This window comes from Chaetodon auriga, chromosome 10, assembly GCF_051107435.1.
Source record: "Chaetodon auriga isolate fChaAug3 chromosome 10, fChaAug3.hap1, whole genome shotgun sequence".
NCBI classification, from domain to species: domain Eukaryota; kingdom Metazoa; phylum Chordata; class Actinopteri; order Chaetodontiformes; family Chaetodontidae; genus Chaetodon; species Chaetodon auriga.
Window position 1 is genome coordinate 23,481,680 of NC_135083.1, and position 26,455 is coordinate 23,508,134.

At 41.6% G+C, this 26,455-nt stretch overlaps 1 protein-coding gene across 2 annotated transcripts in view; it reads right to left on the reverse strand.

Annotated features, from left to right (window-relative positions):
• Positions 1-26,455, reverse strand: part of klhdc8b (kelch domain containing 8B) — a 174,966-nt gene that overhangs the window by 127,971 nt on the left and 20,540 nt on the right. For both annotated transcript variants that reach the window (XM_076740372.1, XM_076740371.1), the window contains one exon: positions 6,260-7,687. In XM_076740372.1, coding sequence (XP_076596487.1) covers positions 6,260-6,650 — 391 coding nt within the window. In that variant the 5' untranslated portion in view covers positions 6,651-7,687. The remainder of the gene's footprint in view (positions 1-6,259; positions 7,688-26,455) is intronic.

A 26,455-nucleotide genomic window follows, 5' to 3' on the forward strand; every position in this document is an offset into this window, starting at 1 on the left:
AAAAGTAAGTGTCCTCATACAAGTAACATGGACATCCATAATTGAGGCAAACAGCCTCAAAAGCAGGAGAAAAACAGGTGTGTCTACGTCTCTGTCTCAGGTCTTTATAATATCAAAGAAAGGCCTCGCCACCTACTGTGCTACACAACAGCACCGCGTGTCTGCAGAGAAGAAGGAAAAACAACAAGACAAAAACAATTCGCCATGGCTGCCAAGCCTTACAGTATTATGTGCACACTTTATGTGCCCAGGCACAAGAGGCTTGAAATGGCAATTCTGTACAAATGTAGTGATGGTGTATGTTGTTCTAAGTAAACAACATATGTTCTGGAAAGCATAATCCCCACTCTGTGGAAACAAATCTCCCCTTTGAGGACAATAAAATGCATTTATCTTTTCTGAGACTTCAGAAAACAACAGCTTCCGTTGATGTACGAGTTTGTGGGGGGAATTCCATCTCATAACCAGAATTTGCTTTTACCACTGTTTAATCCAGCAAGTAAAATTCTCTTCTTAAGCAAAGACAGGTTAAGGGCTGATACGTCCTTCAATAACAAGGTTTGTGGAAGACAGAGCACAGAACTATTTAATATGTCAAAGACGATGGCAGCAACTTGAGGCCAAAAGGAGTTCACTGTAGAGCATTCTCACATTGTATGCATGGAAGCACCAACTGAGCACCTTCAGCTCATCAAGTGAAGCTCGCTTTTTCTCTTCCTCTGCTGTGCAGTTGCGAAAAATGCTGGTGTTATGTCCTTTGTGTTTTAGACCCTATGAGCATCTCCTCTTTGACAACCACAAGACCCTGGCAATCATCCATCGCTGCAATTTGTTTCACACAGCTCTGTGTGCAGTCGCAGCCACAGGCGATGACCCTGGTTCTTCGTGGCCAAAAAGTTTAACATGTCATTCTCTCCTTTTCCGCTCCTTCAGGGATATTTCAAGTTTCCTCAAATTGAACTTTTGACCGTGGTTCTTGTCCGTTTCAAAATTATTTCCTCCAGCAGTGTTTTGCTTACCTTTTGCAGCGCGGTCAATCCTATTTCACCCTGATTCCAACCTGAAGTCCCATTTTACATCTTAAATGGGTCTTTAAAGTGGTAACCTACTTGTTTATTTGGTGACACAGCAGAATATTTCTGACATTAAAATAACCCCAGGTTTACAGCACAGTTAAGTCTATTCCTAAATTTGTCTTCACACACACATTCATGCAAACATGCTAGTCCTGACAGCTTGACAGGGCCAGTAGGAGGATGTAAACACTGTCAGGACTCAGAGCGTGGGTGTTCTGCTGGATCAGTGATCTAACGCACATGCCATGTAAACATGTCACCTTTGGTTAGAATCTAGCTGAGGACCCTCCAACGTCTCTTCTCTTTCATGCCAGTGAGATCACTGCAACAACAATAAACACGGCAAAAAGTGTCAGTAGCGGTGCTGTTCCTCACGTCCAGTGAATGAAGTGGATTAGCATATTACATGTCCTCTTACCCCATCAGTAAATGAGTCTATTTTGTTGTCTTTGTTAACAGAAAATGCAACTAGTCAGCCGTGTTGATCAATTATTATTCAAATTCTACACGTCAGATGACATTGATAAAGGGAAAGCTGTTTGCTGACCTTGTAAAATACCACAATAACGAGTCAGAGGAATCACCTGTTAACTTGCAACAGAGGCAACGGGAAAAAGGTTAATTCTGCTGCATTGCTGAGGATTAAGGCCTGAGGGGATTGTGTTCAGGCTCATTTGAAGGAGCTTCTTTTCAGCTCTCATTCATTCAAAATTAACATCATTCAAAGCATGAGTCTCCAGGCAAACCAGCATCATCATCATCATCAGTAGGTTCAGTTTGCTCACAATGACAATGTTAAAATGCTGATGCATCCTAAATTAGCATGTTAGCATGCTAGCGCTTGCTAATTAGCACTAAACACAAAGTAGAGCTGAGACTGATGAGGATGTCATTCATATGCATGTCATAAACCAAAATACCGTACAAATGCGAATTCAGCATGATGGTGCCACTAACAGGAAACATTAAGGCATCACACAAGTGGTCACAGCTCATTCTCTGTGGACCATCAACCAAAAATGTCAACCCAACCAGGTAATGCTAGAGGAAAAGTTAGTGGATCACCAAGTCAGTAGGATACATCCATCCTTTTATATATGCCTATAGAAAATTTCATGGATAGATACATCAGTGCATTAGTACATTTGAGAAAAGTGTTTAAGATAACAAAAAAATATAATATAAAATAGTAATCGATTTAGAATCATATAAACATATACCTAATAAGAAAATCAAGCATCCAGTTTTACAGATGAATAAAATGTGTAGATGTATGTGCTGGTCTATGCAAGACATGAATTAAGTATTGCATCCATTGACATTCAGTAAAATCATAGACAGGAGCAACCAACACAAGTGCTACCTTGTTAGTAAAAGAATATACAGTTTATCACATCTTTTATATGAGTTGTTACACCCCAACTGTAAGCGTGACACACTGGGTCTACTTTCATTGGACACATGTCCCAAACTAAATTGTCTTTGGTTTATTAATTAAATGAAGCAATGGGGCCTAAAAGCAACTAATTTGCACAATATGCTGTGCCCAATCACTCTCATCACTGCTCTGCACTTCCATCAGCCTCACACCAAATCTCATTTAAATTCTGTATCCCTGAAGGGCAGAAATATCTGCAGGAGTTTCAAGTGATTCAGCTGCAGGGAAATTTTCTTAGATGTGACTGTACACAGATATCTATCTAGATAATGGTTTCTTAAAAATATTGTTCCACATCCTGGAACTCTGGTAGGAACGGTAACATGAACACTGCATAGGACAGAGAACAATGTAGAATGTATCCACGTCACAAACAATCTGCATACTGTCAAGTCCAGTATCCAATTATGCAAGTCTCCCTAGTATTTACACTAACAGCCATTTATGTCCAATAACTATCAACCAGCATACAGCACTGAGAGTGCCACACATACGGCATACAGAACAAAGAGCAGAACACACAGTGGTGATAAAGTTGGACATTTGCTACACGGATGTCAGAAAGCATCAGACACTAACATGGACATGTTGCTTCTCAAAATATCATAATACAGATCAAATCATTTGTACTGTTCCTACAGTTTTAACGCTGCAGCACTTTCCAGCAGTGATAAACAACGGGTGGCATAAAGCTTAGCATGTACAACAGCAGACATAATGCTCACAGATTAACACTGGGTCTGTAGTATTGCAGTTTAATGAACTCCAACACCAAATCTCTTCTTCCTTCCATAATCACTGAACACTGTGAAAACAGTGTTAAATAATAATTGCCAATGAATGATATGACATACCTGTTTCAAATCTAACTCCTATATATTTTCCTGTTGACACGGCAGCTGCTGCAAGGAAAAATGCCCTCTGGTGTATCTCTGCTGCGGCACTAACCAAACATGAGAACCTGCACGTTTGAGCTGTTAGCGTTAAGCTTTTCTCTAATGGGAGCTTTTCTCCAATGAGTGTGACAGCATCCACTTAGAGGAAGTGTTGTGACTGCAAGGCTTTGCAGCAGAACTCTTCTGCTGCACTAGTTTTTTGGCTGAAAGCATGTCCCATCTCGATGCTCATTATAACGCACCACAGACTGCACAAATCTAGTTTCACAAAGAGCACTGCTCTGTTTTTTTATTTTCAGACCTGAGATACTCTACATAAAATACTACAGAGGTGTTGCAAAAAAAAAAAAAAAAAAAAAAAAAGCATGTCTTAAAGTTCTTTAATTAATTATCTTATGAATAAGACTACATTTTTGGACCCAAGAAACATCTCATATCTAATATCTATATATTAATATATATAGATTTTAATATATATTACATTTTATTAAAGATACTGACCCACTCTTAGCCTTGAAAGTAACGCCATGAAACATTACTATTGCAGGCAGTACATGAGCTGGCTTGAGATGTGATGTTTGTAGTTCACATTACAGCAGCAAGACTGCTCCCTTCAAACTCTTTATATACAAAGCATCACTCTTACTACAGCATGCTGCTTCAGCTTGTGCAGCAATCCGAGGCTATGATTGGACAGTTGTCTGGGGGAGGGGTTAAGCAAATGTGAATCAACTCTGGTCTTTTTTAAATTTCCATCAGTTTATCAGATGTGCAGTTTCATACCTTGACTGTAATTTGATGTAACACCCCTTTAATCCAACATCATCACCATCTCTTGATATGCACTGAATAAAACATCCCATAAATGCTGGAAGAATCAAACTTATTGCACCTTGTGTGTGCAATACAGTATACATATGGAAACTCAGTCTCTATCTTGAAAGGTGAGCATGTAGCCTGAGACGTAAGCACAGGCAACTGCGGGGAAGAAGAACTGCCCTCCTTCCATCAGTGTAACATATAAAATCTCTCTGGACAATGTGGCTATAGATATGCATAATATCTTTTCCCTTATACTGGTCTGTGATCAGTGCGTTCCCTTGTTTCCATCCTCCCACTCCTCTCTCTTCCTCGCTTTCTCACGACTCTCCCTTCTTCTATGCCAACATGCACAACCTCAGACAGCCTGCACGCGCCTGGGGAATGAGCATTAAGTCCAGTATGTTTATTCAGGGGAGGTAGGCTGCATGACGCCTGGCTCTTCCACACAGGCTATGTTTGACATTTTGTTAAAGCACACAAGGAAGCACACGCATCATAGTAGGCTTGTGCGCACACACAAACACCCACACACAACCTACTGACCATTTACATCATCTGAATGTTGGGACTCCTTCACTGCGATATATACTGAACCTAAGACCAAGTGAAGCACCAGCTTCATGATTTGTGCAAATAGCCATCAATCTCAGTCCTGCTCAGCTTAATCACAAGAGAGCAGCTTTGACACTGAAAGACTTGCAGGGACATCTCCCAAAATGAACAGCTAATTAGCTAACTTGGTCACTTTGGAGGAATGGGTGTGTTGTTACTGCTGTTGTTTCAAAGTTTTATGAACATGTCAAAGCAGCTGCATACTCCATCAGTCTACATGAAGTGTCTGGAAGCAATGGGCACCGTGAATGGAGTCCCGCAATGGCAAATTTATATCAAAGCTGACATCAAGGACTGCACTCAAGTAAACCTGTCAAACAAAGACTGTACACAACTAATGTGTATTCTGGATAACTATTATGCGGGAACACTAGAGCATACCCCACAAACACTAACCAGCAGATCAGAGCTGCTAGCTAACCTTTCATTAAACTCTCATATTGTAACTTTCAGCTGTGGTCCTGAATGGGGCTTTTTCTGATGTGACATTGAATAATAATGCTGTTAGCTGATGATATGCTAACTACTGGCCTTTGGATTAACACTAGAGTGAAACTGTAGGTGACTAGTTAGCCAGGAGTGCTAATTTTAATGCTAATATTACTACTAATAATATTACTACAGCTCCATGTGCACTGTTGTGGCATGTGGAGAAATCCAGGCTTGACACACCTGCTGTGCCGTGTCACGATTGCCAAGCTATGCTTGCACACATAAAGATTGTTTTCACAACCTTGCACAGATTTCTTAGACTCTGACAGTCAGGAAGAAGCAAAGGCCTTACAACTGAGTAAATACACTAAACACACTGGACCACTGCTCAGTAACCACTGGAGTTCTGGCGATAGGAGACCATGCAAATCTCACAAGAACGGCAAATGTTGCATGTTCTTATAAGGAAACATGACAAGCAGCCAGCAGCATGTGCTGTTTATACACAGTGACATTTGCACTGAAAAGATCCTGGATGCAAAGCAGTGTAGAACATACAGCCTGCAGAGGGAATTAAAGGTGAGTGAACTTTGTAAAACAAAGCTAACTTCAGGTAAGGCAAAGTTGTTCCGTAGGTCCAGTATGTCTCCTGGCGATACATAAGTGACGTCATCGGTCACTGATGTCAGTCACAAATATCAGCCATATTTTAAAAAATCTTTGTAAGAACGACCGGCAGTGATTGGATCTGAAGGATTAGGATTAGAATCTTTGCATATCACACATTATATGATTTATCTGCTGATTGTCAAGACTAGCTGACCCAGACCCTGTCCAACTTGGTTTGATCAGTCATTAGACCCAGATCATAGTCATTGTTGGCTGACAGTCTTAATGTGTGGCCCTGTTAGGAGAGTGCATCTGCATTCTGTTGACAGCAATGCTCCACATTTGATCTACAAACATGTATTCCACTTTCTTACCTTTCTCCACACTGGTAACTCCCATGGATGGCTGCCCCAGGCTGGCCCTCGTCTCCCATTTGCCCTCGTCGGGGTGGTACATCTCTACCGAGGCCAGCGGCGTCTGCTGCTGATTCATGCCCCCAAGCACCATCACCTGGCCGCCCAGCGCCACAGCTGAGGCCCCCGCTCGTGCCGTGGGAAGTGGCGGCAGCTGACTCCACGTCTGGCTCTCTACGTCCAGGACCTCGACACTGTCCAGAGGCATGCCAGTCTCGCTGCAGCCTCCCAGCACATAGAGCAGGCCTTCATGGTAGACGGGGGTGCAGTAGACACGGCACTGTGACATGGGGGGGAACTTCTCCCAGTACAGGGACTTGACAGGACTCACTGCCATCTCCTGCACAGGCATGTCTCCAGGACCGAGAGGAGGGGACGCACCATCACACACCGCACCGGGGAGGAGGAAGACAAAGAGCAGGAGGGGGGAGAGGGAGAGGGTGGAGTGAGGGGGCACACAAAGGTGAAGCAAAACTGAGCAAGAGCAGAAGAAACAAGCAGAGGCACAAGCTTGTTTCTGTCTGTTTGAGTGACCGCCTGATCCCCTGTGTCCACAGGGGGGAAAGAGACAAGATAAAATGAAAGATGGACAGAGGGAGGGGGGGGCGGGTAAAGAGGACAGGGGTGCTAGTGAGTGAAAGAGTGGACAGAATGGGTAAAAAGACAGAGAGGGGGAATGAGGAGAGTGTCTAACTCACTCCTCAGCCAGATGTCACGACTCCTTCTCTATTCAAATGTTTTATTCATCTGGCTGGTGGTGTTTTTGAGCATCGAAGCCATCTGCCCTTCAGTCCCCTCTCCTGCTTTCTCTCCGACCCTCTTCTCTCCTTCACTGCATCAAACCAGGAGGTTATTTTGGTTAAAGTTTTGGCTTTAGTATATTCCAAGGGGAAAAAAAAGATGCTTGAAGAGGGTGTCCCTGGCTCAATACTTAATCCCACAAAAACCTCAAAATCAAGAGTGGAGGAATTGAAAAAGAGAAAAAAGGAGTGAGTGTGGAGATGGCACTGGATCAAAGCCCCGGGAAGAGAGAGTCAAAGAACACTGACCTTCACTAGTGCCCTGATAATCCAAGAGAAAGCCTTTACGGCAGAGAATTTTATGCCTTCAAACAAAAGGCAATTACTCAGAGCTGCACGTCCCCCCCAGCTGCAGCTCTGCACTTCTATTTGCACCCTGGTGATAGAGCCTACAGTGAGGAAAAAATCCTTTAATAAATGAACCAAAGTCTTTTAAATGAAAACTCTACAGGAGCGTAATGACTGCAAGACTTTCTTGCATTTTAAGAAAGATTTTCTCCCATTAATTAAAGAGGAACACCAAATCCTGGGGCCTTCGCAGCTTCCCGGTAGCTTTGGAGAGGATGAGGGTCCCTTGGCCGGACAGGACCTGGAAGAAAAGGGAAAAAAAAGGAACACAAAAATTAGATGAATGGATTAGAAAAAAGATATGCCAAATAATTGTGTCACATTCTTTTGGTTATTTACTGACTAGTCAGTAAGCAAGCAAGCGTTAAAACAACAGAAGAGGCAGCATGGGGTTTTGCTGCTTCAGATAGCTTTGAGACAATGAAATACAAACAAAGAAGTCCAGTTTGAATAGCAGATGCATGAAGGCAAAGGCTTATCAGATGCAAAAATACTGCACAGAGGTTCATAGCACCAAGACGGTAATTTACAACTCTGGAAAGTGACCATGGCTGCAATTTTCAGGTTTTGTTGCAACGATCCCAAAGTAATCAGTAGAAATACAGCGTTCATGTTACAATGGATCAACCAGGAATGTGCACTTGCATGAATGTGATTGGCCATTGCTGCCTTTTTGCCAGAGCCGTCTGTGTCGGCACCCCTGCTCCCCCAACAGACTGGTCTCTTCTAATGAATGAGAGGGCTGTCCGTCTCCATGCAGAGATAAAGTTTGTCTAAACAGGACCTGCAACTGGCTTCTATGAATTCACAAATATTCCCTGTAGCTTGTACGTATAACTCACTCAGATTAAAACTACAGAAGAGTTGTATTTGTATTTCAGTATCAGTCAGTAATATTAAGTAAGTGGGTAGAGGACTGGAAATCAAAAGTATAAAAAGTACATTTACTCCCATAAAAAAACGCAACTGCACAAGCTAAATGAGCATTTGACAAAGCTACTGTGATGACCCCTGCTGTGCCCCCTGGTGTTTGCTGGGTGATTCACCTGTCTCTCTGCTCACTCTGAAGGTGGCCTGTTAGTTTAACCTGAAGCACCTGAAGGCCCTGTTGTGTTCCCAGGGTGCTGAAGTCTGGATGCAGTCCTACTCTCTGCTCAACCTTCTTACCAGCACTTGTTTGGTTTGGTTATGTTATCTTAGGTTACCTTCATGTTGTGTTTGCCACATCCACACACACATTCATCACTCATGCACACTTAGATCACTGATGATGGAGACATCAGATATTTAATGTATAAATATTGAAACTATTTTTCTTGCTCTAAAGCTGACTCCATTAACATAAAGATGTGGAAGGTAACATCATGAACAATGCAAACCTATTTCTCTGTCGGCTGCAAGAACCACAAAAGTCTTCATCTACTCAATCAATCAATATTCCTTTATTTGTCCCGCAAGGGGAAATTTCAGACCACCTCACACCATCTGAGGAAGTGAAGAGCCAGTGGATTAACCTGAAATCAATCACAATTGGAAAACTTTTTGTGTGCTCTGATCATTGTACTTCAGACTGCTTCGAGGGCCACTGCAAAGCAGGATTCACGTCAAAACTGAAGTTAAAGGACAGATCGATACAGACGTCAAACTTAGAACCAGTAACCTGTTGCTACACTGTTTATTTTCCTGCGTAGCCTGTTGTATTTGGTGTTAGCACGTTCCACAGCTAATGTGGCCAGAAGCATCAATAGCAGACTCACATGCTGGTGCAATGTGGACATATTTAATATTGAGGGACAGTTAAGAGAAACTGTGTGGATGTTAAGACTAAATGGAAGCCAGTTAAATAATCAAAGTAATCGGTTGGATGTGGGAAACCATTTTTAATATTATTAGCTAATATTATCTCCATACTTCATACTGTAACACATGCTCAGCTGGTTTTGTTGTGCACAAAGTACAATTACTTAATGTTTTAATAGTGCTGAGTGCATGTGGGCCAGAGATCTTCACAATTCATTTCATGCAAGTCCAAGCCAAGTCTCAGGTCTTTGGTCAAGAGTCTGAGTCAAGTCTCTTTTTGGGATAAGTGTTGCATCTGCTGTGTATCAGGTTAAAAACAGTCACTATTTCCAGCTATTTCCAGGGAATACACTTTACTTTGCATGTTAATTATCTCTAATTTAGCTACTTCTGTTTAATACAGTCATTTTACTTTTGAATACCTTTTGCAGGTATTGGTATATCATATTTGTTCGCTGCTTAGCCTAGTATTGTTGCCTTTATCTGTTGTTATCTTGACATGGACAACAAAATCACTTCAAGATGAAGGAAACTGCATATGGTTACCCCCTCCAAAAGCACAGGCACTCAGTACAATATGATTAATCCTGAAGCACATATGAACATAATCTTTACGAAGTAAAGAATCATTGTGGTAATAACACAGGGGCAGCCCACTGTTGAATGAAGTAGGGTAAGTCAGTGTAGAGGGAGACCTGTGTGTGTCAGCACAACAGAACTAATCTTTAAGATTAATATCTGGCACAAGTTCAATTCTCTATGTACAGTAAGAGGGACCAGTTGAAGCTCTCCTGCACAACTGACTAGTTGTGACAAAGGTATAATTGGTAAATGCAGCAAAGTTAAAAGTTCAAGTATAAAATCTAAAAATGAAAGTACTTCTAAGAGGTAATGTGAAAACTTACTGTTCCTGACAAACATAGTTTTTTATTCATTTACGTTTGAAAAATCTCAAGTAGATAATTTGCTCAAATCTGTAAATCTGTCAGCCCTTTTAATCAGTGTTGTCTGTACTTGCTGCTCCTCCATCTCACTGACTTGCTCTGGTTGATCTGCGCGCGCCCCCCCCCCCCCCCCCCCCCCGGCAGCAACAGGGCTCCAGTACAACATGCCAGCAGGAGGTTTACAGTTTCTGGGTGACTTATGAAGTTTTTCCCTATAATGGTGAATTAGTCCCAAATGGAATCCAAATCAGATCACTTTCAATGAATAAAGTCTCAAAATTGAAAATTTAATCAGATACTGCTTCTACAGTTTCCCCACATGATCGAGAGAGCAGCAGACAAACCACTAATCTGCCAAATCATCCTTTCAGGTCTCAACATCAAAGCATCACATTCAAATTACAGTGCATGTTCTACTGTAATCAGAATCACATTAATACTGTTGACAGCAATGAGATGTTTAGCTGTGCATGCCTATGTGTGTGTGTGTGTGTGTGTGTACTGAGGATTGACAGGGAAAGCAATGACATTTAACAGGTGGAGGAGAAAAAGAAAGTGGCACAATATATCTCTGTGGTTTCTCCTGCTATCCTCATCTCCCGGCTCAGACATGCATATACAATTACAGTATATTATACACACACACAGACACAAACACACACACACACACACACACACACACTCACACATTTATATATATTTTTTCCCTCTAAATTTAGAATTAATGATGCCTTCTTCCTTGTCCCACTTACTGGCCTGAGCCCTGCGGACACTGACCTTTTACAAGTGAGAGGGAAAGAGAAATGAGGATGACGACAGCGGAGAAGTTAGAGCGAGTCCACACCTGCATGTAAGTGTGGCTGTGTTTGCATATGAATAGACACTAAACATCTTTGTGTGTGTGTGTGTGTGTGTGTGTGTGTGTGTGTGTGTGTGTGTGTGTGTGTGTGTGTGTGTCTACAGCAGAAAAATGGAAGGCTCAAACTGGTGGGTTGTGTTGCCTTAAACTGTATGTGAAATAGGATATTTTTGCAATAATGATTTAATATAATACTGTAAAAAAACAGCTTAAGAACTTTGTTGTGTCGCTCCCCTTTACACTTATTATCTTCCTGCACTGCTTAAACATTTCTGGTATCTTGCAGCTTTGACCTTTAATAGAGTTAATATAGCTGCTCCCTTTTTTGGAAGCAACTCCTGCACAGCCGAGCCGGCAGCGATGTTGCTTTTGCCTTCAGCAATGCCTGCTGCTGCTTTACATAGCCCTATCGGTAATACTTCAACTTTGTTAATATCTGGATTTGACACTATCATAGTATAATACAAAATTATAGTGTTATGAAGGATGTGACATGGCAGACTCCTGTGAGATGATGATGTGAAGACAATTTATCTCTTCCCGGTCCATACTTGGATTGCACTACCTTACCATGCAGGTGTTGCATGGCTTGAATTCATCCTTCTAATACATAAATAATAAATGAATAGGGGTGTGTTTGGTGCTCACTCTCTGTGACATACTCAGCCTCATGCAAGAATAGTTTAACATTTTGAGAAATATTCTTCCAGTCTCTTGCAGACTGCAACTATATAGCTAGAGCCAACAGGCAATCACCCCAGCTTCTCATGAAGACTGGAAGCAGGGGGAAACAGCCACCTAGCTCAATAAAAAGTACACATATAGCACAACACAACATGTTGTATCTTTGTTTAATCCAGACACAAACTGAATGTATGTGCTACAACAATTTCTTGAAGACCAACATCTGGGCAATCACACTTCCTGACGCCACCTCACGGTGACGCAGCTTCACATTTTTGCATTTCTGTTTGAACTTTGGAGACAGTCAGACCAACTGTCCGCCATAGTTATACTGTAACAACATGCTGTTCATCACAACTGCAATGACTCTGAAGGCAAGTACACAAAAAAATATCTGATATCTGAGTTTTTAGTTCTTCTTCTATTATTTATGAGTGTTCTCTGATTTTGGGAGGACAGCCCAAGCCAACAGTTTTGTTACAATATAAAAATTCCGTCACAAACATGCTCTTACAGCATGGGGAAATATGGCAGCATGGTAACATTTGATGTGAAATATGCGAGTTAAGTCTTGCTGCTAAATTTAACATCTGAAGCTTGTCATGTCACAAACAGGGCACCCACATCCTCACATCTCCAGGGAAAAAAAAAAAGACATCAGTCCCTCCTGTGGACATCTATTACTTCCAGTGAGTCCACAAGAGACATCAGCAGACATGGCAAACTCGAAATTATGCAAATGTATTGTATTTAGTTCACAGTTCATTACCTGAAAATATCATCTCTGGCGCTCTGTCTTTCTGTCCCTTCTCTAAAATGCTGTGCTTGATGATGCCCCAAATAGGTGACTTAATGGCTGAGATACAATGAATTTATTATTTGCATGTGTTTAAACTACTATTTCATTTAGGAATCTAATTGGGCCATTTCATTACATAATACCAGTCAGCTAAAGAGTACACACTGTTCTCCCAATGCTCAGCTGCTAGAGATTATTATATTCTCTGGTTATTAGCTGTGAATGGTGCCGTGCTAAAGTGTGCACAGCAGACGTGACTACGACCAGGCCTCCCTGGGGTGCTCTGTTCCTACTAGCAACACATGTTGACAGCCTAATAGACTGAACCAACAACACAATAACAGCAAAATGCAGGGAATCAACCACCAAGTGGAGGAAAGTATGGAGTACATTGTCAGCAGTATGACTCTTTGGGGATGCTACAGTTCATTCATACTTAGAAAATGTGCATTTATTTTCAATATGTATATGTTTAAACTTATCAAGGGGGAACCATCTTACAAAATGGTTAACTCTACCCTGCATAGCTTTACTGGAGGTGGTGGACATGTAGCATGGTCTACACCATGACGCTCTTGAGCTGAAAATGTGTCCCCTCCAATCCTGAATACGGCTTTATGTTGACATGAAAATCTTGTGCATAGGAGTCTTACATGAACACTTGAGAAAACTGCAAATAAGGGTGGAAGGCTAATGGATGTTGAGATGCACAACTGGTCAGAACATAGGCTAAGGGAACGCTAACTCTGAGTCTACAGCCATGCTAGCAGCTCTGTGAAGCTAAATGCTCACAATAACAATGCTAAAATGCTGATGTTTAGCAGTCATAATGTTTAAATGGTAAATGGACTGCACTTATTTACCACGTTTCGACCTTAACTGACATAGTTCTTCACACCTGGCCTCACCACTGATGACAACTGAGCCGCCATGCAAGGCACAAGCAACTTCAGGTTCACTTGAACATATCGACAAGAGGCCTTTCCTTTCATGGCAATCCATCCAATAGTTATCAAGACATTTCAATCTTGATGAAATGATGGCAAATGATGAGAAAGTGAAAATAACTCCACTAACATGGACTTATTGTGCACCAGGCACTGCTAAAATTAGTTCTTAGCACAGAACTAAAACATGACTTTAACTTTTATCCAGGGACTTTGCTCCTATAGAGCATAACAGTAGAGGAGGGATTTTGCAGCATTTGGCCCAAGAGTCTATTAAAATAGGAAATATAATCATCAGCTGGGGGTCCTCCTATGAGACAACATGAACATCAGTGGCATAGTGCCAAAACCCTGCAGGGGATATTTTCAGTATATGCCCACAACAGTCATTAAGCTGATGCTGCTGGTGATGATAAGGACGACTGGAATGGCCAATTTATGAAGGTATTAAAAAGTTAGATACTAGCAATTATTCAAGATTAAAATAACACACAAAAGTCTCTGGGAGATTGACGTGTTGTCCAGCTTACTGCATCAATTAAGTGTGAACGTACACATCAAAATCCTCCATGTGTAGACTGAACCATGGACCATTTATTTAAGAAATCCATGTAGTTTATGAAACAGCTGCTTTTGCTTACACATAATTTGGCACTCAGTAATGCTTTCAAAGAGTCTACAAGCTCCTGTTGAAATGTAACCCAGCAAAGAAATAACGAGGGAAAGCCAAACTGTCATCTGACCGTGGCTACACTGTAGCAGAACTGTAGCTACTACTGCAGGCTACAGCACAACAGAGCTGTAACCACTGAACCATAAATACATCTGACTGCAGCTCCGCCTCTAGCCAGCAGTGATGACTTAATTACAGTGAAGATGTTTGTGCAATTAAAAAGTTTCTGATCTAGCCTGGTGTGCAGTGTTTCTCTGCTGTGCCCTGATGTAACATGATGTCACAACCAGACCTCAATCTGATCATGCTCACAGAGGACTACAGCTTCCAAATAATACTAATAATAACTGAATTAATCAACAGATTTTCAGGTTCAGTAGTAATTTCATTAAATCTCAGATTAGAATCCACTTCTAGGACCTGAATCCAAATATGTTTGAATCTATTTAGGTTTCAATAATTTGAAGTATTGAAGCTGCATCAGCCAATATTGTTATATTAACAAATAAAATGACTAATGTAATTTAAAAAGTATAAGTGCAATGTAATAATTCAATGATTGATGTGCTTGTTCATGATTACCATTATGACGTGCAAAACTATTTGAGCTTCACCTGAAAATGTGTTTCCTTATTGGTGTTGACTATTTTCCTAATTAGCTGATGAAAAGATCGGATTCTGTAAATTATACCAGAGTACACTGACAGGTGTACATCAGTGCTGCTACTCTGATAAAGATAAAAACAATAAGACCATACAGGATAATTAAAACACAATCAATAAAAGCAAAGCAAAAAAAAAAAGAAAGAAAGAAAGAAAGAAAGAAAGAAAACATCCAAACAATTCAAACATTAAAAGCCAATCCAAAGAGGTGGGTCTTGAGGAGTGATTTGAATGTGATGAGGTCAGTACAGTCACGGAGGGATTTGGGGAGTGAGTTGCACAGTGTGGGGCCAGCAACTGAGAAGTCTCTGTCCCCCCAGCTCCGGCGCTTGGTCCTGAGAGGGGTAGAAAGGAGGTTGGCATCTGCTGAGCGGAGGTTACGGGAGGGATTGTATGGGTGGAGCAGGTCAGTGGGGTAGGAGGGGGTGAGGTTGTGAAGGGATTTGAAGGTGAGGAGGAGCAGTTTATATTGAATGCGGTGAGGGATGGGGAGCCAGTGGAGTTTCTGGAGGACGGGGGTGATGTGGTCGTGAGAACGGGTTTGAGTGAGGAGTTGGGCAGCAGAATTTTGGATGTACTGGAGTTTATTGAGAGCTTTGGAGGTGGAACCAAAGAGAATGCTGTTACAATAGTCTAAGCAGAAGGTGACAAAGGTGTGAATGAGGGTTTCGGCGGCTGAAAAAGAGAGAGATGGGTGGAGACGGGCAATGTTGCAGAGGTGGAAAAATGCAGTTTTGGTTATGTGATTGATGTGAGGTTCAAATGTGAAGTTCGTGTCGAATATCACGCCCAGGTTGCGGATGTGAGGGGAGGGAGACAGGGTGTTGTTTTTGATGGTGATGGAGAGGTGGGGGAACTTTGTGAGGGATTTGGGGCCAATTATGATGAGTTCCAATTTGTCACAGTTAAGTTTGAGAAAGTTTTTTTTTTTTTTTTTTTGCATCCAGAGTTTAATTTCAATCAGGCGGTTGATAAGAGTGGTGTGGGTTAGGGTGGAGATGGTTTTGGTGGAGATGTAAAGGTGAATGTCATCAGCGTAACAGTGGACCAAGTACCAAACCTTGAGGAACACGGTGGGACTGGGGGGGGGGCGGTGAAGGAGGTGCAGTTATTGATCTTGATGAATTGTTATTTGTTGGTGAGATAAGATTTAAACCAGGTGAGTTGAGGGAGGATTGGAGACAGGAGAAGAGGATGGAGTGGCTGATGGTGTCAAAGGCTGCAGAGAGGTCGAGAAGAATGAGGATACTGAGGTGTCCAGAATCTGAGGAGAGGAGGAGATCATTTGTGACTTTCAGAGGAGCTGTTTCTGAGCTGTGTTTGGTGTGGAATGCAGACTGAAAAGTTTCGTAAAGGTTATTGGAGTTGAGATGGGTTTTCAACTGGGCAGCAACAACACGTTCCAGAGTTTTTGATAAGAAGGGGAGGTTGGAGATAGGCCGGAAATTATTGGGGGAGTTTGGATCAAATCCAGGTTTCTTGAGGATGGGTGTAACATAGGCAAGTTTGAGAGGTAGGGGGATAGAGCCAGTATTAAGGGAGGTGTTAATGATTTTGGTGATGAGGGGGCAATGACAGGGAGGAGAGGAGGGTAAATGATCTCACTGTATAAATTTGAATCAGTGTGGAACAGCTCAGATGACAGCGTAGAGGTTCAGTTAATGTTAGATCCCACAGTGTCAAAAGATTTTAAAAATGAAGGACGACACCCGCTGTGAGCTGCGCACAAAAATTACAAGCTGTGCATCAAAAACTGGACACTGCAGTTGTAACGCAGATATTCCTGCTCCTGATGGCTACAGGTATACACCTGAAACTTAGTGCAGTCTACCTAGAGCATGCATATTGACAGCGGGGCTGGGGGTAAGACAGTGTGTAAGACCTGGTCTAATGGTCTTTATTCACAAGTTTGGTATGTTGCTGCATCTGCAACTTCAGTCATTCATTTATTTGTTCATTAATTGCTTATTGTTGTATTCTTTGTATTTACTCATAGTAGCATAGAGCCTGTTCAGGATCACAATCATCTCTTCTTTTGTTTGTATGTTCAGTAGTTCTTAGTTGTGTATGTAGTTAGTTGTAACAGACCTTTCATTCATAAAGAACCTGGTTATGCAAGTTTGTGTGTATTAAGTATTATGATATGGGTCAAGAACTCTTCAGACTGAGACTGAATTAATTAATTTGCTACCGGTTTTTCCCTTTCAAAGGCTGGTGCTGAGGTGAATCTAATGCAAGCTAAATTCTGTAATTTCATATAAATACTGACTACTTCTGATGCCTGAGGTGAGTGTAAATGTGCTACTTCCTCTTAGTAAAGTAAAGCTATTTGCTATAATTTAATATCCTTTAATGTTCACCTGTTTGGCACTGTTTGTGGAAACTCTGTGTGGAAACTGGAAAATAACAGTCATCAAATGGATTTCACTTACTGCGGCAAAAGTAGTTGGCTACTAAGAGTCATGAAAATGTTGTGTCCAGACAGAGCCATGTAATAAACTCATGGTGGACACACAAAGCGGTGACCCAGACAAGCCGAACCCATGACAGGAAAACTCCCTCTCTGGTGTGGAGAGAGCAAACCCAAAAAAGAACAAAAATGTTCCTCTTTCTGTCCCTTCTCTCACAGTCAAAGCAGTCACGGTATGACTGCTTCCAGTCTCCCGTGAAGTCGGTCTTCACTTTAATCTGTTAGGAAATGCCTTTTAATGCATATTCTCAACTTGGGAACGGCCAAGAGCAAGAGAGATTTGTCTTGCTAATGTGTACATACTAAAGAATTTCAGACAGAGAGAGTCGGTGAGTTGATGTGATCACGCTCTGAAACAAGTGAATTTCCCTCGACAGTCTGAGACAACAGCAATAAAAATCGCCCTGGTTCAGGAAGAAGTGCTCATATTCGTGTAGATGTAAAAATGTGCTTTTATTGTCCTTAATAAGCAATGATAGATGTTTGTTATGCGCTAGCATTGAAGATGAAGTTTTGGAGGTGATGATGAGAGGAAGTGGAGGAGGAAGATGACAAAGAGGCCCTCTGGGTAAAAGAATAACTGATTATGCTGGCGGTAAGATAGTGATAGACTTTAATTGCTTAAAATCAAAAGGCTGGTGGACAACGCTCCCAGTGGTTTGATCTGTATCTTTACCCCGTTCATGTCTTCACTTTATTTCCTAACATTCTAATGAGAATCAAGGTGAATCTTTAATTGTTGCCTCATGAATGAGGTGAATTTCAATCACAGCATTAAATTAACTCAGAAATAACACTGTGAATGCTGAAAAGGCAGCTGAGGTCTTGAACGGTTTACAGGCTTTGAGTGACAAATGCACAGCCTTGCCGGTCTGCTTCGCTGACAGTCAAAACAGAGTGTCACAATTAATCTCATCTCAAATCTATCAAATGTTATAACTTGTATTCCATTTGAGAAAGCAGAGGGTTGTCAGTTGAAATCAATAAAGGAAACAAAGGGACAAGGTTTGTATATTGAAGATACCCAAAGCAGTCTCACAGCAGCAAAGAAAACAGCTGCGTCTTTTGTTTTTCTAGGGGCAGTAAAAGAGCACTGAAGCATGGCACCATGTAATGAAATGTATCTGCTTCAAGTTCACTCTACACTGTCTCCACAGTGAAGAGTGTCGTCTGGGTTTCTTGCATTGAGCGTCGCTGCCTTTCCGCTGCTCTGAATTTATTTTGCAACCTGACAAGCTAAACATCAAAGGTACATTTCACAATGTCACAACAAAGTTGTGAATTGGGAAGAGCCATTTTCGGCTCCACTGGTTGCGGAAGTAAAAGTCTCATTTGTTTTTTCCCCATACACAATGTTGGGTGACTGACAATTGTAGCACTTCTACAGCTTGTATCAGCATGAAACTCTCTGGATTCAATCATGAGTCCAAATGATCAACAGCAGTGTAACAAGACATAGAGTTCTTTGACAAAAAAAAAAAAAAAGTCAAAGATACAAGCCTGCATTCACAAAAACCACAAGGTAGAAGTCATCTATGACTGCCATGGCACATTTGGGCCAGAAATCCACTAACAGAGTTTAAAACTCTTGTTAAAAGAGCTGCTGTAAGCTCATGATTACAGTGTTAAGAAAACTAAAAGCACAATCTGTAGTTGAAATGAATTCAATTTTAAATTCAGATTCAATTCTGCTGCTGTGATGCAGCAATTTGGTCACAAATGTGAATTTTGAATTTATGAGCGCTTTCATTCGTGCCTGTCACCGACTTCTTCTCCATGGCAACAGCAGCCAAAGCTCATTGGTACTGCAGTATTTTGAGCCAACTGCCATACCAAAACGACAGACACATTATTTCTCAGAAATGTAGTTGAAATGATTTAAACCGGTGACCATAATATAAACATGACATTATTCAGAAGAGTCCTGTTTCTATGTTAACTGAGGAAAAACAATTCCACTACCAGCGGTCTATTGTCAAACTCTTTAAGAAGCTGAAAGAGAGATGCAAAACTTGATGGATGGATGTGGGTTGTATCGCTCATGAACTTTTGTTAAAGGTCGAGCCATTGATTGCAGAAGGATGAAGGCAGCGTTTCCTCAAAACAAACTACTTTGTTTGACCTGACACATCTAAAAGCAAAGGGGAGTTTTCAGAAGCTCTTCAATGATCCAGTCAGCATTTCATTTGAAGTATAACGACCCCTTTATCACACCCCAATGCCACGTCCTCTTGTACTGAGGAAAAAGTCACACATCAAAATCCCTTTAGGAAACTGTTCATGTTCAGCACAGCCTACTTTGTTCAACTCACCGAATTCAAGACAGTTACTTCATGCCACAACTCTACATACAGTAGATTAAAAATGTAAATTTGGGGGACAGTAATCTTCAAAATGTAAGCTTCATCAGCGTTTGGATCATCAAAAGAAAACCAAAATAAAGCAATAAAGAGTGCTCAGTAGTTGTCCCGATAAAGGACTCCTGGTGCTTGCTCATTAATGGCCTTGAAGTTCACAACTGTCCCAAAGTCACAGCAACAGACAAATGATTAAATCTCCCTCCATCTGTATCTTAAGAATCTCTAATCCTCCTTCACCAGCTTTCCGATTGTTCACAGTGTTCCACTTTTTCCAACTGCAGGCGCATTTTTACACAGAAGAGAAATTGGCACACAGAAAGCAAATGCCCTGGAGAAGGCAGTGTACTGTATGTGCATCGTTGGAGAGAACAAGGAGCTTAGATGTCTACGAAAGAGGTTTAGCTATTTAAAGGAGTGCTCAAGAACTTGTCTGTAACTAAATATAACACAGGAGAAGCAGGCAAAAAAGACTTGTTTGAAGTACTCTGATCACAGGGGAGCAGTGATTATTAGTTTCTGACATGCATGTTAACTGATCATGGACAGTGCGTGGTTATCCAAACAGAAAATGATCTTTTCCCCACTATACAGGACATGGTTATAATAGATCCACTAAGGTCTTACAGGCAGTTATTGAATGATTAGGGGCCTGTGAGACAACATAAGTGACAGCTTATTGCTTACAGCCTACAAGTTAAATCTGATAAGAGAATCAAGCACTGAATGAGTTCCCTTAGGGTGCTCTTGTTTGCTCCCACAGCCCAAAGACATGCACATTAGAGAAATTAGTGGCTCTAAACTGAGTGAGTGTGAATGATCATTTGCACTTAATGTGACAGGGGTGTTGTACCAGTTTCAGAAAGTGCAACCTTTATGATTAAGCCCCAGAACCACCACTTCTTTGGGTTGTGATTGGAAGACACATACACTTAACACATTGCGGTATCTTGTCTGACAATGTCTTTTTGGTATACAGTATGTCACCCAGCAGGACACTGGTCTGGTCTGGAGGTCAGTCTGTAATGATCTGTTTGAATTCAAAATTCATCGTGCCTAAGCGCTGCATAATCTGCATAAAACCTTCCACAACCAACAGTCTGACAAGCATGCCAACTTCAAGCAGGGACTGGAGGTGTGCTGAGGTGTGGAGGCAGACAGGGGATGTACTCTTTTGTTCTTTCTTCACACAATGACTTCTGTCACTTTTCTTGTACAGCTGAGTGCATCACCACGAATGCCTTTGAGGAAAGACTGTCCAAAAGTGTGCATCATTATTCCTTTTTCAAAGATAACCATGTCTCCCCTTTCTAATTACAGCAGACTTTCACCCCACTTTCAAGTGTGGCCGTTCAGAACAGGAAACACATTTGCCTTCAGATGTGGTTGGACAGTTCATAAGAAGTAGTACGTTTCCAGCATAGCCCAGCCTTTAGCTACTCCCTCAACTGAGACAGTGGAGGCGCAACAAAAAATGAAATGAATTATGTAAAAAGGTTCTTAAGATGTGGTTAATAGAGAAGCACTGGTTACTTCCCAAAATATATTATACTGATGGACAAAACTCATTACTTAGACACTCTTAAGACATAGTCAGCAGATCTCATCTCTGAGCAGGAAGTGAGCCAACCTCTTGAGACATCTTGTACAACAAAAAGGTCAAATATGTTTATATTTCACTTCCCACAGCTCAGAGCTGGAGAGCCTCTCCATGCAGAAACTGTGAAGTACGTCAAGACAGGCGCGTAATCACAGCAGCTGCTCCACTTGCTTCTATAATAATATAAAATGAATACTTGAAAGTCTTTTAATTTCCTCTCACCTATTTCATCATGAAAACTGTTTTCTAATGCACTGAACAATAAGCTGAAGTCCACCCAGAACCAAAACTGATCAAGACAGCTTTTCGCTGTGCCTGCCCTCCCTCTCAGAATCATTATGATCTTTACTGGTGAAGTATGTGTACATATACAAGGAATCTGACTCTGGTTTAGGTTCATCCTCTGTTGAGCCTTTTTGATGATGAGGTCGATGTTGGATGCACACTTTAGGTTCTTGGAGATTGTAGATTCCAGAAACTTGAGCAGAGTAGGGAGCTCACATCCTCTGGAAGCAGCAATGCTGATTGTCTGGATGCTGGGAGGGATTTCCCTAGCTGCTGCTTTCTGTGTGCAATTTGTAAATTGATTTGTAATCTACTGACAGGTGGAGGTCTTGCACAGTTTGGAGCAGAGGACTTCTGGTATGATGGAGCTGAAAGCCAAGAAGTCCACAAACAGGATCCATGCATGTGTACCTGGGTGGTCAAGGTGTTGCAGTTTGTAGAGCAATCCACTGATGACTGAATCATCCACTGACCTTTATGCCCTGCAGGCAAACTGCAGGGGGTCCGGCAGGGGGTTGTGACGTCCTTCAGGTGGGCCAATGACAGTCTTTTGAAGGATGTATGTCAACAGAAGCAAGGGAGACCAGCCTACAGTCACTGAATTTTGTGATAGAGAGTTTCTTGGGGACCAGGATAATTGTGGAGCATTTGAAGCAGGAGGGGACTTCACACAGTTCCACTGATCTGTTGCAGATCTGTGTGAATATGGGGGCCAGATGGACAGCACAGGCTGTCAGACTGGAGGGTGAGGGGGGTGAATGTTGGCTTATCAAACCTGCAGCAAAACATATTCAGACTGTCAGCCAGTTGATGTGTCTCCACAGTGGAAGGGTGGAAGAATGGTGCTACCACCACCACCACCACCCATGTGTATGGCACCTGAAGATTTTCAGTGACCTCCACCTAGCCACCTCTATGAAAAAATTCTTGGGGTGCCACTGCCTGCAGGCTTTTCCACAATGACACAGGATGGTTCACTGAAAACCTGTTTTCCATCTTATCGGCGTATCTGGCAGTGCAGGCTTGACAAAAGTGTGTGAGCTTTGCTGTAAACCACCGTTTGTTGTTGTTGCATGTGTCGAAAGTTTTTGTGGACACATACAAGGGCCTCACAAAAGCTGATGTAAGATGTCTTTCCTCTCTTCTTCCATCCCTGCTGCTTGCTTCATCCCAGATTCAGTCTGAAAGTTTGATGCTGCTTGTCATTCATAATTTAAATCTGGCATGCATTGTGCTCTGGTGCTCCACTTCAACCTCTTGCTTCATTACTCTCTAGAGATTTTCTCCGCTTTCTATTTCTCAGCTGTTTTACTGTCACCTTCCAGTTCCTGTATCATGAAGGCTGCCACGTCCACTGCCATGTTCAGACCATGTGACCAGAAAGGCTTACTCAGCACTGATAAAACAGATATGTCCTTTATTAAACCATTACAATGAAAGGTGCACAGCTGAAGAACAGTGTCATACTGGCTGTTTAAGAGGGTGAAGAAGGAACATTTAGGCGAAAATAGATGGGAGTTCAACATAGCTATAGTTCAACTTAGTAGGTTACTCATACATCACACAGCAAGTGCCCAGGTGCTACAGGTTTAAAATGTGTCATCTGAATCAAAGGCTTTTTTATGCACTGCGTATTTCCGTTATTGCCCTTTCATCGGTCAAATTCAACATTTTTTAATAAACACAAAGAAACAAACCAAAGGTGTATTCAAAATAGAAATTATACTCTCTAGCCAAGTGGCTTAAATCATGTAATGCAAACATATGTTCAACTGAAGACTATAATCACACAAATTAGGCTACTATACTTGAAACATGATGTGATTCAATAACTGTGATGCTGCACTACAGAAACAGGACAGTTGTAATGGAACTTTAAGTTGACACCATAAACAGAAAGTATTCACCTGTCCATAAGTTTCTTGAGTACAGTTTTCTGATACAGTAGAGGCTACCAAATAATGGTCTGTGAACGTACTGAGCAAACCTTGTAGGTGTTAAATACACTTTGCTGTTTAAGCATCCCTTATAAATGACTCTTTGGTAAACACAGACTTCCGTAGTTACTGTTTTTATGCCCAGTAAGCCTTCCAGCCTCGCATGAATCATCTCTCCAGTCACAATGATAACAATGACAGACCTGAGTCATTTTAAAACGGTGAGCCCCTGATGTCTCACAGAGCTGACTTCAGCTAATTAATTTTAGAATTTAACTTTCGGTGACCAGACGTCCCAGTTCATCCCAGTTCGTCAGGGATTCTCCCAGTTTCAAGCTGGGTGTCTCGAGTACCAACAAATATCTGTAAAATACTAAAATGATCTGGTTTTTGACATTTGCTACCTAACTGTCCCTGTTTTAACTACTATTCACTACTATTGAAATAATTAGAATATTATACTTGTTTTCAGCACTAACATAGATGTTTATCATGTTTTTCCCCACTCATTATTACCTAGCCCAATATAAAAACATAAATAATGCACCACACATCTCAATTCAGCACTGACTGCTGTCTGCTATGTGTGTTTATTAATCAGTGTGTTGTTAAGGTAGCTGCAAGCCAATGAGTCATAGACTATGGGCTTGCAGCTCTTTCTGACTGAACTTGTCAGTATGCTGTCCTATACTGAAAGTTGGTCTTCTCTAAAGAGCTTGAGCAGGCTTACTCCTTCCTTCATAAAGTACCCAGCAATGAAATGCTTCATCCATGGGGTCCATGTTGTTAAAAGGTGCCCTTGATAGGTGTGCTAAGTACTGAAATCACTGTCCCCCATCCAAGATGAAAATGCCTGGGTGTGTGCATAGGCAAATGCACGTACGCATACATGAACGTGTGATACACTTAAGGGTCCTGACGTGGGATTCTGAAAACATTGTCACCCTAAGTTAACTCCATGCGTTGGATGAAAAGTCAGTCTCTGCCTGACTAATTTAAAACTATTAAAACCTTGTAAAAGTGCCTTGTGATATAGAATTTTTCATCAATCAAATGACAAGAATCTTATCTTTCCAAAGATGTATGGCATGTTTACAAACTTTAGCGTAGCAGCTGTGTACGTAGACCAGTGGAGTACTGAACACTGTGGAAACTCCGAGGTCACTATGGTCTACCCTCTAAAATCATAGAGGGATCTAGAGGGACCCAGCTGTCAGATATCTTTGCCATCCTGACAGGAGTATTACAAGGTTGTCTCCTCTGTCCTTTGATTTTCCTGGTTGCTATTGACTTGATCATGAAGAGAACAACCAAACCAATGGACAGGAATCCAGGAAGCAAAAGCCCAGTAGCCACTTCAAAAAGCTGGGCGTACAACTGGTCGCAAGACTAGGCTGTGAAATGTACTTTCAGGCCTATGTAGGATTCATACCTGCTGCACCATCTAGGTGTAGTGCTGAGACTGAGACCAAGCCTCACGCCTTGTCAAAGGTAGGTGTAAAGTGGAAATGTCTAATATACAGGCTACACGATCAGTAGGCTTTCATACATGAAAAAGTAGTAAGAGACTGCACCAATCCTCTGGATAGATGAGAGATTGCTCTTTTTTATCATTGTTTGAATTAATTGATGAGTTATCACAGCAGTTGCAGCATGTAATGGACAGGAACGGAGCACTGCCCTGAGCACTGAAGGTGCTAATTTCTCTTCTCTTTTATGCCAGTGGATCTTTCCAAAATACAGTTGCTGGCTTGGTGAATGTAAGCATTAGTACGGTACTGGATGTATATGGACATTTATCAATAACAAGTGTGTTGTGTGATGAGTTTATTGCCCTGTGCAACAAAATCCCATGTCACAAAACTGTGTCGGGTTGTTGTGATTACCCATAAGCAAAGGCATTGGGCTGTCTCTGAAGGATAACAAGCTTGACAATCATTTTCATCAAGGCTAGTCAGCAGGATTATTACATCTCATTCTACTCACACCGTAGGGATTTTCTTTTCACTGTCTTAGAACTAAAGGCATAACAAAGCTCATGTATGCCTGCTACACTGAAACAGGTGGCACGGTTGGATGTGTAGCTGCCTTCACAGGACTTCGTGCTACCATGTACATGAAGATAAATGTTGAGCCCTGTGCAGAGCCAGCTGTCACTGCAGCCTGAGCCTGTGCAGCTGAATTCAGCATCTTCACTTGGGATCTTACATGGCAACTATATGCAAACAGCATTAGAAGCCTCAAGAAAACTTTGAGATTATTTCCTGCGGGGCCGAGTTGGAAACATTTGTGTTGAGCTGTTAATACTCTCTGAAGTGTTAAATTGGATCCCAGCGTTACATGGTGAATCATCCCTATAACACCACCAGGAGGTTTTGATAGAGGGCTGCATTTTTTGGATTGTCATTCCAGCTATTTCCATTACTCGAAGCAAACACAATCCATTCCTGTGTATTCCAATAGCGCACTAATACAATAATACCTCTATTCTGATCTGGCTCAGACAGATTGGCAATAACTGCTTTTGCTGAAGCAATATTGTGGATGCCAAGTGGCACAGAACGGAGAATCCCAAACACCCACTGAGGTACTCCTGCAACTGAGTGTGGGCAATAACAGAATAAGGCGTAATGACTTCGATAAAAGTTTTGTGTTGTGGCAGGAAGACACACATGATGTGAATATCTATAACAAAGAACATCTGTATCAGGCAGTCATTGCCAGGACAGAAAACTGATGCAAGTGTGGAAGTGTGTTAAGATCCAATGTGTTCAATGTGGTTGCAATTTCAGCGTTATTGAATCTAAATTTTGGCACGTTGTTTCATAAGTGATGCCAACAAATTAATTAAGCTGGGCTGACACTTGTGTTTTAGGTGTGAGAAAACATACTGTAAAATACACGGTATCAGGGGGTTCTGCATGGTCCTGTGTGCCATCTCCTCCATGGTAATCTGTTAGGACTGTTCAGGATATCAGTCTATGAGTTAGA